Genomic DNA, 12276 nt, shown 5'->3' with positions numbered 1-12276 from the left:
TCTGTGTGCCTGTACCAACAGTATACTGTCTTAATGGAATAGACTTTATAATCTATTGGCTTTGTTGACTTTTTGTATACCAAAAACATGTAAGTGAAAGATTCTTATTTTATATTCTTTACATTTTTCTGTTTAGAATCTCAGTTTACATAGCTAAACTAAAGTTTCTTTTGCACATTTAACATAAGCAAATACCTGGCATAGTTCTTGGCTTATAAGTAATCAGCAAACTAATGTTGCTGATAGTAAATGTGTTGTATAATCATTAATAAGTAGAGTATTATTATTAATCATTAATAAATAGAATTTTAGAGCAAGGATCTTCCTTAAAGCCTCTAATAAGTAAGTTTTGTTCACTTGGTCATCAACTGGAGAACTAATCCTGAGAGAAAGAAAGTAGATGTTCCGGGTGACTCAGTGCATATAGAGCCAAGGTTAGACCTTTGCTCCCGGCACTGGGCCAGTGCTTTTTCCATTACTCTACACTTGACTTCATCCTTGAGAGAGTCTTCATTGAGCAGAGAGGAAGAAGGGAAGAGAGTGATAGGGTATCACGGAGATAAGTTTCTTAAGGAAGTCAGATAAACCAAAATTTTATAGGCAAATAAAGGATGCCTACAAATGAAGATGGTAATAGCCATGCCGTGACAGTACATGTATCACCCACCTACACAAGATAGATGGCAGGTTGAGTCTTCTGCTGTCTTGTTTCCATTATGAAATAGAAATTACATCAACAGCAGAGGACTAGGAGTGAACTGGTGATTTCAGCTAATGGCCAGTGTTAGAAAGTGTAATCAATCACAATGGCCAGTGGGTGTGGTTTGGGGGAGCTTGCTGTCTGAAATGTATGTAATATTGTTACCAAGGTAACTCAATGCTTTATATATATGCTGTGTCTTTCCTTCTGTAATCTGTATCCCTCCAGGAGTCATTTTTCTTTGCCTCACTATAGCCTGATATCACTATAGCAGAAAAAAGGAACTGCCGTCAGCAAGAGGGACCTTTCTCTTTCTGCTCCAAGTTATGAGTAAACGTGATTATCTGAATTCAGAGAGGAGATAAGGTGACATATAACCCTACAAGATCTGGCCTAGATGTCAGCATTATCCCATTGTGTTCTTTTTGTTAAGGATAATGATCAGTAAATGTTTATTCAGTCATTGATTTTGGAAGGCAGAGCAATGGTTAAGAGAGGAGGAGATCATCCATTACCTGGTTCACTCCCCAAATCCTATCACATGAGGTGGGCCAGGCCTAAACTAGGAATCACAAATCCCCCCCCCCCCCCAGTTTTCCTTTATGAACAGCATGGATTTAAGTGCTTAAGCCATTATCTCCTGCCTCCCACATGCATTAACAGGAAGCTGGACCAGATGGCAGAAGTGGGACTGCCTACATGGCTCTCCAGCATGGGATGCAGACAGCCCAAGGGATTGCCTAACCTGTAACAATGCACCCTTCCCATTATTTGTTATCTCCCCTTCCCATTATTTGTTATCTCCCCTCCCCCAATAAGGATGCTGGTGATAAAAATGGGCCATTCTCAGGGATGGTAGAGGGAAAAACCACATTCAGTGTTCTGAAGAAATGTATTACGTTTCAGAGGTGCTTAGTCCCAGGTCATATAATTGACCTGCATGGTGTCAGTGTCACTTTTGCAGGAGCTGATTACCTAGTACTGGAGTGGTGGAATAGCCTAGGGTTTAGGTATTGGAGTTGGGAATCAAAATCCTAGCTTTGCCACCATCTGACTCTACAAACTTGGCTCTATCACTTGACCTTTCTGAATTAACAACCTCGAGTATAAAATGGGAATAAAAAATAATGCCTGCCTCATAGGATGTATTAGAAACAGTTAATGAAATTCCACATACCAATAACTTTGGGGAAATGCTAGGCATTCTTGGTGACCACTGTAGCACTGCCCATGCTGACTGACAACTTGTGACCCCGGAAGTAGCTTGGGGCATGAACTGTGTGTCCTTCTAAAGCTCCTCCATGGAAATCGTAGCCCCCGTGGATCATAGGAGGCGGGCTGGTTAGGAGATGGTTAGTTTACAGAGGCAGATGCCTCGTGAATAGGCCCTTCTGAGCGTGTCTGGAGGTGTGGTCATTTAGCAGAATGCTCCAGCCACCACTCCTAGATGTCAGCATTAGCCCACACGCAGCTCCTATCTGAGTGCCTAGGTTTGTGTCTGCTCTGCTTCCCATTCAAGGCTTTCTGCTGATGGACATTCTGGAAGTCAGCAGGTTGGCTCTCTGGCTCCCACATGGGCAATACCGATTGAACTCTGGGACCCAGGCCTTAGCCTATCACAATCCAAACTGTTGCAAAGCATCCAGGGAGTCAACCAGGGAGTACATAAACTTTCTCTGTTTACAATGAAAAAGAAATAAACTGGAGAAACAAAGCTGAGATGACCTCACAAGCATGATAGCAGGCTTTCTTATTTTCAGTGTTGTGCTTTTGATGGCTTGTGTGTTATCTTTGATAATAATTCTGAACTTAAACCTGTGGTGCAGTATTATCAGTTTTGAAGTCTAAAATAAAGCAAAATTTGTCTGTAAAAACAAAATAAATTTTAAGGAAGTAGTAAAAACTGAAATGTCGACCTCTCATTGTTTTTAGTCAGAATGTTCTAATACTAATAGGTGTGACGTGCACATTTAACCTAATCTTTGATAAACAACGCAGGGTGGATACCTCCGTGTAGTGAATGTTCACTCACATTTACTTGTTCAATGTACATACAGATTCTTGACTGTGATCTGATAGGTCTTGGGTGACATCTCAGAATGTACTTTCAACAGGTTCCCAAAGGTGACTCATTCGAACTGTGTCTGGAAATCTACCTTTCTGTATTTGGGTATGCTTGCCACCTAAATAACTGAGTGGACAAAGTGGTTTAAATAATATTGACTGAATGAATAGCCGGAGGTTCTAACACGCATCTCTCCTCAAAATAGTTTCCTTCAGTAACAGGTGCGTTTCCCACATGCAAAGTATTAAAAAAAAGAATGAACTCGATATCTGGAAAACTTGTGTAGAAGAGTTGCCCTTTGAGTGGCAGCCTGATCAGGATGATCTCTGGAATGCCTCTGTGACTCATGCTTCATTGAGAGTTTGAGTAATGACTTTCTACCTACCACCTTGCTTCTGCTCTGCGTATCATGTAGCTGGGCAGGCTTTCTTATTTCACTCATCAGGGCTGTGCTTGGTTATTTTCTGCAGTGAATTGTGCCTGCTTTCTCTCTCCTCCTGACTCCGGCTCTGAAATTATCTCTTTACCTAATTTAAGCCGCCTGCATTTTTCAGGGGAAGTCTAAAGCAACCTTGTTCTTCAATCCTCTTTTCTTCTTCAAGATCAGAAGAAAGTAAAATAGAGTCAAAGCCATGGGGCGTTCTCACAAGGGCAGCAATTTCAGATACGTTTTTTAATTTCGGTGAATGCAGATAAACGCACAATGAAGAGAACTTACGTAACTACAGCTGTTTGGTTTTTTCCCAGCCTCACTCCCACTTTGAATCAAACAAGTGAATCATTGTGGTGAGCCTGCAGCCCTGTAAGAGCCAATGTTTAGTTGCACAGCTTCCTGGGCCTTCAGTCAATCTGGAAGGTTATCATACATTTGCAAGAGAATTGTGAAGGAAGATTGGGAGGGAGACTGGAGGTCAGCCTCAGTAATTGTCTCAACTTCACCCAACCCTGAAATATGGAGAGCCCTGCCTGCTCCTTCCTGTTAACGTTTACAAGGCCAGCTTTGTTTCTCAGGGTGTTCCTCCTTTGCCCATTTGCTCGGACACAGGACTTACCTAATGTCAGACAATGGCCTCCTAGCCTTTCAGTAAACCTAGAGGGCCACCCTCCTTGTGGGAGACAAGATCTCAAGCAGCTATGAGGGCTTGAGATGGATCACTTATCTAAGAACTGTATAATTAAAAGAGTTGCCAATCTGAAAGCATGTGATAAAAACAGTGATATACAAAAGAATAAGATTTTCGACCTACCTTGAATTTTCATGGTCACCAGTAGATGAGCCTAATCCTTCCACCCCACCCCAGGCAGGAGGTAATTTGTTCCTAACTGAGCCGCTTTCAGAAGTAGTCTCAAATTCTGTGTATTTGGGTCTGTGTACCAGTCGAGAGAAAATCGTTTTCCCCCAGGCTGTGTGCTTCCTGTTGCTACTCAGAATGTGTGTTGATTTGCGGAACATAGCGTACCATAAATGCTAATTGAAAGTCCATTATAACTGAATCGATGACATAGGATACCTGCATTTTTATATTTTTTTGTTCATTTGTACTAATAGAACATTGGAACTGCTGGAACCAAAGCAATTACTGAGACCACTGAGGGAGAAGTGACGTCTTAACTACAAGCCTAACTCTAAAAATAATACCTGGGAGCTGGTATGTGGCATAGCCAGTTAAGCTGCCTCTGGTGACTTCAGCATCCAGTACTGATGCAGCTAAGTGCTGGTTCTGGGAGAAGCAACAGGAGAGGGGCAAGGTGCTTGGGCCCTGCCACCACGTGGAGAACCTACATGAAGCCCCTGGCTCCTGGCTTTGCCTTAGCGTGTGGCTCAGCCTTGACTCAACTGGGAGGAGAGTGTACCAGCAGGTGGCAGATCTCTGTTTCTTTGTCTCTCTTTCTCCAATTCTAACTTTAAAATAAATAAATAATTTTTAAAAAAGGTACCTGAATGTATGCTTGACAAATTATTTTGAATGCATTTTTCCTTATTCAAGCAAAAAGTTTGCAGTTAAATGTTTTCATGTGATGGAGGGTATTAGATGATATAAAAGGCAACCCAAGCTTAACTGAAGCTTATTCTGAAGACAAAAGAATCTAATCTTAATCAGAAGGTATTTATATATGTGGGTCTAGAACTACATAACAGTAAAAGACAAAAATATCTGTGTTCTATAATTCTCTGCATTCCTCAGAATTTGCATATGCATCTTGTACTTTATCAATCTGTGCTTATGGAGCACTTTGGAGTCACATGGAATTCAAATTTCAAATGTGACACTTGTTCTTCTGTGTGACCTTGACCATATCCTGTACCCTCTCTGACATTTCAGTTTGTGCCTAAGGATTGAATTGGGGATCGTAGGTTGCTAACTTGTGCTGTTGAAGATCGTATGCTCCTTCCCCTCATGCCCCCCATCCCCCTCCATCTCCCTCCTTCCATAGAGAGCTATATCTACTATCTTTCCATGGAAGCCTACTATCATAAAGAGAAAAAGTTGATTGGAATGATGTCAAATGTGTAAGTGAGGGCGGATCTTGGTGTGATTGAGGACAGGAATCACAGCAGGTCTGGGGGCCTAAGTACCAGAACCAATGAAGTTTCTCTGCTGTGGTCCAGGAGACAGTCTGATGGGCTGAGGTTGGGCCAGTGACCCTAAGAGTAGAGGAGGGCCAGGTACTCTGCTTGGAAGTACAACCCGTGTGGCCCACAGCTGAGGAAAGGCGAGACTTAAAAACTAACAGGTTGACTTCGACAGAATGATAGCTGGATGGCCAGTGTACAACAGATGTCACCACATAACCGTCAGAGGATTTTTGATAAAAGATCTGAAATATTTAAATTACTTAAATATTTAAATTACTACTTAAAAGTATAGGTTTTCAACAAATGACAGAATTTTGGGGGGATTGCTTACTATTCTGAAAAGGATCCTGTCTATGATGCTGTGCCCTCCTAAACAGAATCATGTATTTCCTGAAGGTTGGGACATGGTTATTTTGATCTTTATTAATGTAAACTGTGCCCGCTGATCAGTGCAAGTTGTGTTTTAGCCTTGACTCCATAACACCTGTGTCTAGCTCGGGAGGCTCATGGGATCTGAATGACTCCTGGTACACTTGCTTTAATCTGTGCTCTTGCCCTCTGGCATTCGGAGACTGGGTGGAATGCAAGGGCTTTGGATTGTCTTTATGCCCACAATAATCTTGAATCAGACTTATTGAATGAAAGAGTAAATCAACTCCCATCAACAGAGGATTGGATAAGAAAGCTATGGTTCATCTACTCCATGGAATACTACTCAGCTATTAAAAAAAACAAAATGCAGTTCTTTGTGGCCAAATGGGCCAAACTGGAAACCATCATGCTAAGGGAAATGAGCCAATCCCAAAAGGTTAAATACCACATGTTTGCCTTAATTTAAGATGATATGATGTTATGTATAACATGTTATGTTATGAATGTTATATGTTGTGTATAAACTAAAATTGAAGTGTAGGTGAGGTGATCACAGAGGTGGCTGGGAACTCGCATTTACTTTTAACATATTGGTTACTCATTACTATGTCAATTAATTCCATAATGATGTAAATTTTTGCTGATGGTATGTTGGAGCTTTCAATTGACTGGGATGATACTCTGCTGGCTCTGTCTTCAGACCAAAGAGGGTATACCTAAGAAGCTGTTGAACTTGACTGGACAATAAGATGCTGGACTCTATGTTTGGTATACGCTTGCAATGGGGGAATCTCAACTGAACTTGAGCTGTGGTTATGCAACAAGGTGGAGGAATCCACCATGGTGGGAGGGTTTGGGGAGGGGTGGGGAGAACCCAAGTACCTATGTAACTGTGTCACATAATACAGTGTAATTAATGAAGTAAAAATAATAAATAATTAAAAGAAAAAAAAAGAGTAAATCAGTCATGAATTGGGGTAGTTAAGAAATTGTGTATGTGTGTGTGTGCGCGCACACACGTGCATGTGTGCATAACACATGCAAACCCAAGACCTTCTTGTTTTATTTTTTCTAAATAGTTCAGTTCAAGTCACCATGCATCAAGGCTGATGACAATCCCCTTGGCTGATCATTTTGGTGTCCTTTGCCAGTGCCCTTCCCCCTTAGGGTCCTACATCCCACGTCCACCCTGGCTCCTAGCTCAGGGCTTACAGGCGTTTAATAAAGTGGACCTCAAGTGGTGGTTCTTGGCCAGCCCACCTGGGTAGCTGCCTCTTTTCCACCTCTGTGTGCAATCTAGGCATAGGTCATGAAATACTTATCCTTCAGGCATTCAGTCTTTACATTCAAGTCTCTGCAGCCTTCAAGAACTACATAAGATCATGTGTTTGAACTAGATGTGCAGCCTCTCTCTCCAGTCTGCAAGGATCTCCTCATCACTGTAGGCAGTAGGCTCCTCTTTCCTTTTTTTTAATAGATGCTTTATTGAGACATAATTTACATACCATTCACCCATATAAAGTATATATATGCACCGTATTGTGTAGCTATCATCATGATCTTAGAACATTTTCATCACCCATGAAAGTAGCATCATACCGACGAACAATAGCTACTGTATCATACTCTCCCCATTTCCAACCACAGGCAAGCAAAAATCAATTTTAAGGCTCCATAGATTTGCCTATTTAAGTGGGCTTCTTCAGTATGTATTCTGTTATGATTGACTTTCATTTATAATATGTGGAAGTTTTATCCTGTGATATATAGCTTGTTCCATTTTTATTGTTAAATAACCATCCTGTGTATGCATTTATGAAATTTGAAGGGTATTTGAATATCATTTGGATATCTGATATCATTTGAAGGATATTTGGGATCCATTGATTCTTTTTAAAACTTGAAGATTTATTCTGTTTGCTTGAAGGATGGTGTGATAGTGACAAAGAGGAACAGAGAAACAAAGAGATCTCCATTTGCTGATTCAATCCCTAAATGATTTCTAGGATCAAGGACCCAGTGTAAGTCTTTAATGTGGGTGGCAGAAACAATGTTTGGGCCATCTTCTGCTTTCTCAAGTGTATTAGCAGAGAGCTGGATTGGAAACCAAGTAGCAAGGGCCATCATCTAGGTCTAAGAAGAAATGAGAGGTAAGAACTGTGGCAAATGGAAGGGGATGTGATCCATGTAGAAGACATAGCTCCTACACAGTCCCTGCCTGCCACAATACCAACTAGACTGGATGTTTTCAGATCCTCAGACAGTCCCAGAGAGGCCAAAACCTTGATTCTCATGTGGAACGTTCATTGTTGGTCAGTTAAAACGTTACTTTGAGGAGCGGACAAAACACAGAGTAAGATTACATGCTGAATGTGGTTCCTGAGAGATGTGGAGCAACACATCTGCTCGGGGGAGCTGCGAAAGACTGAGCTGGACTGTGCACTCCCTGGTAACTCCTGCCTGCTCGCTTGACCACAGGAAAAGGAGGGTCCAGGCCTCAAACCCGAGGCTCTGGGTTGGAAGGGATGTGAATTCCTCCCATTCTTTGGCTTCTGAGTCTGCTGCAGCAGGGCAAATCAAAACACGGGCTGTCTTCACTATAAGAGTGCTATATTGTTCTGTCTACTTTGTAGACAGGATGGACTGTGGCCTGCAAGCATGTCCTTGATCATGACCATGACCTCAGCTTTGGTGGAGATGTGCTCTGAGTCGATTAGGACAGATCTGTAGAGATGGGAAGAGGGAAATAATGATTGTGTGCTCCCCTGATGTGGAGAAAACATCCTAGTGCTGTTGATTGGAAAGTAGAAAATATTTGACTCATGACAATAACAGCTAGTGTTTATTGAATAAATTCTGTTTATCTTGCATATGATTACAAAGAGAGCAGGCATTTTAAAGCAAAGGAAACTAATGGAACCCAGAGTTGGTATGGTGCTTGGTCGTTGCAAAGAGATTTTTGGATAAGGTGGGCATTTGTACCTAACTCTGTTTTTGAAAGATGTTTGTCTTGGCGCAGAAATTTTGGGAATGAATGATCTTTTCATGCTACACATTTTAATAAATTTCTTGAAGATGATTATGTATAGATTTCATAAATGTGCACCAAAATGTACTTATGTTTTAATGTCATATTTCCATGAATTTTTTCATGTGCACTTGTAGTTATAGATAAATACTTGATACAGTGTTTAAATTTACATTTTATTTTACTTACTTTAAAAAAAAGATTTGTTTATTTTTATTGGAAAGGCAGATCAGATTTACACAGAAAAGGAGAGACAGAGAACTTTTCCATCTGCTGGTTTACTCCTTAAATGGCCACAGTATCTGGAGCTGAGTTGATCTGAAACCAGGTGCCAGGAACTTCCTACGGATTTCCCACACAGGTGCAGAGTCGCATGGTTCTTGGGCCATCCTCTCCTGCGTTCCCAGGCCATGAGATGGGAGCTGATGAAAAGTGGAGCAGCCAGGACACAAACTGGCACCCATATGACATCCCAGAGCTTGCAAAGTGAGGATTTAGCCATTGATCCTACACACCAGGCCCAGTATTTAAATTGATTACCCATTCAGAAAACAGTAAAAGCAAATCCTTGTTTCCAAAGTGTTTTACTGGTTTCCATATTCTTTGGTTAAATCCTCATCACTAAGTTATTTGGTTAATTAATAATTGGGATCAGTTGTGTACATTAACGATTCAGGCAACCTACTTAAAGAATTCTGACGGTGGGCCTGGCAGCGTGGCCTAGCGGTTAAAGTCCTCACCTTGAACGTGCCGACATCCCATATGGGTGCTGGTTCTAATTCCAGCAGTCCCGCTTCCCATTCAGCTCCCTGCCTGTGGCCTGGGAAAGCAGTCAAGGATGGCCCCAAGCCTCTGCACCCGCATGGGAGACCCGGAAGAAGCTCCTGGCTTTGGATTGGCGCAGCTCTAGCTGTTGCAGTCACTTCGGGAGTGAATCATTGGACGGAAGATCTTTCTCTCTGTCTCTCCTCCTCTCTCTATATATATCTGACTTGCAATAAAAATAAATACATCTTTTTTTTAAAAAATAAATAAATAAATCTTTAAAAAAAATAAAATATTCTGATGGTGAGGACAGCAGATGGTGAGGACTATTAAACTGACCCACGTCAGATCCATAGTCGCCTCCACCTCTCTGCAGCTTCTCTCCCTCTGCCTGTTGTCTTTTTCTTCTTTCTGTTTTATTTCCTTATTTACACAGTAAGAGAAGGGATAATTCCTTAGGAGCAAGAATAAACCACAGGCATAATTTTAATTATATATGTTTTTTTTGTTTATTCCTTTAGTTACTCAAAGCTAAATATTTACTTAGCACTTTACTGCTTCCTAGTGCCATCAACCAATTAATACAAATTTTTCAGGCTCACTATGACAAGTGTAGAGTGGTCTGTTATAACTAAATGATGATTTTTATTGTATTATAATTCTGTCTCCTTCAGCAAGGTAACCAACATTCACTCAGTAGAAAAGTTGGCCATTGTTGACCTAGTCTGTTTTCAAAGGATGGGAAATAGAAATGATGTGACACTGGTCATCTCAAGCAGGATGTGTTGGCAAGTCAAAGGAAATACTGTTACCAATCATGCAGGAACATTAGATGAATCTGGAGTCATATGGTCTTCCTATATATTGAGTGGAAATGGATAATTCCAGTTATACATGGTAACTCTGTGAATGTGTTGCATGCTTATAAGTTTGGAGCACCTGTTGTGGAAGCTTTGCATGATTTATCTCATTCTTGCAACAGTCTTATGAGAACATTTGAAAAATTGTTTGGAAAAATGGAATTAAAAGATGAAGTTACTTTGGTGCAAAAAGATTGAAATGTATCCATGCATAGTTTTTCATATAAGCATTTCCATAAATGCTTAAGATCCTTTGTACATATGACTCAAAAAACAATTTTACACCAAAATTAATTGTTTTTTAGCTGTGAAAAGCCAAACACTGTCATGGATGGTCTTTCTCTCCATAATTCTTCTAGGTCTGCCAGTTTGTCGTCTCTGTCAATGGACTCAATGTGCTGCATGTAGACTACCGGACCGTGAGCAATCTAATTCTGACGGGCCCACGGACGATTGTCATGGAAGTTATGGAGGAGTTAGAATGCTGAGCGGCTCTTCCTCCAAGCCCTGCAGGCCTGTGGCTGACCAAAGCCAGAAGGATGCGAGCGACACACATGCAAGACTTCCATGGAAAAGGATGGCTTTCGACGTACAAATCTTTTCTCTGTACATACTCATCTTGAGTTGAGCTTCATACACTGAATGCGGAAGAATCGGGTAACATGTCTTTCAAAACAAGTGTCAGTGTAGAAGACATTTGGGAAATAGAGGTTTCCTACAAAATTGCCTTACTAGATTTCTATTTGTAATTCTTGTTCATTGTTTTTAATCATAGTTTGCAGAAGGTTGTTTACATGCTTCTCTGGCCAAAACTACAGCATGTTAAAGTCCTTTTTATAACTGTCAGTGGAGTAATTGCTCAGACTTTTAGGGGTACTTTGACCAAAATTAGCATGGAACTGTTTGAAAACAGGTCTGAAAAGCTCACCAAGCTACAAATTAAAGCAATATTCGAGGGAGTGTGATTTGTTAACTAGCATTTTAAAGAAGGTTCTAAATCAGTCCAAGTTCGTAAAAGCCATTAACAAATGGTTTTCTTAACTGTCACCTTTAGGACCGGCTTTTAACATGTTTCAATCATGGCATTAGCTAAGAAACAAAAACACAAGAGTACCATGTGCAATGGATGGGGACAAACAGGGAGATGATACTTAAAACTGTTTAACCCATTTTTTTTCTGTTTGAATTACAGTGTTTTGTTCTGTAAATCATCCATAATAGCTTTCTAGAGTGAATCTCTAATATATTGAATGTGAAAACAGAGCAGATTGTATATACATATAGAAAATTCAAAATGATCATTCTGGCAAGATTTCATTTTGAAAGTGTCCATTTTTGAAAGAAGTATTTCAGAACTTGACCCGTCACCTGTGACGAAACTTGAAACTCCATCTTCGTCTGGGTTTTTACTAATGTTGTAATAGAGTGTATTTGATGGACATGACGTGCTGCTTTTGGGGTGGTGGGGGAGACTTTTTGCCAAAATCATCATTTTGTTACATAAATTTCATCTTGCGTGTATATATGCGTGTTTCTCTTTTGGTTTAGAAAAGAGTGCATTTGGGGCTTGATAGAGAGGAAATTCCTCAAAGTGCCAAACTGGAGAGTCAGGAAATGCTAAGTTTCTTCATTTCACATCATGAATTTTGAATGATGAGGTTACTTATCGTACATTAATAAGCTAACACATGAATGTTTTAGCTTGGCCATTTCTTTGTGATGGCATATCTATCAAATGTGTTGGTGGAAGGGACATACCATGCTAAAGTATATATATATGTAATAGGATGTCATACATATGTAGATGGTTCTGGAAATCAATCTTTCCTGCTCTGTAGCATTAGTCAAAGAATAGGATTTTGAAGTAATAGTAACTAATCTTAATTCTGTTGTGCTGCATGTGAACAA

General features: G+C 40.5%; 1 protein-coding gene across 1 annotated transcript in view; it reads left to right on the top strand.

Moving 5' to 3' along the window:
- The window catches only part of DEPTOR (DEP domain containing MTOR interacting protein), a 158655-nt gene extending 146525 nt beyond the window's left edge, over positions 1-12130 (top strand). Inside the window, exon 9 of the mRNA XM_004580702.4 lies at positions 10728-12130. Within this exon, the coding sequence (XP_004580759.2) occupies positions 10728-10856 (129 nt within the window). The 3' untranslated portion in view covers positions 10857-12130. The remainder of the gene's footprint in view (positions 1-10727) is intronic.
- Positions 12131-12276: the final 146 nt, after the last annotated feature.

The sequence above is a fragment of the Ochotona princeps genome, chromosome 9, assembly GCF_030435755.1.
Source record: "Ochotona princeps isolate mOchPri1 chromosome 9, mOchPri1.hap1, whole genome shotgun sequence".
NCBI classification, from domain to species: Eukaryota; Metazoa; Chordata; class Mammalia; order Lagomorpha; family Ochotonidae; genus Ochotona; species Ochotona princeps.
This window is presented reverse-complemented; position numbering and strand designations above follow the sequence as displayed.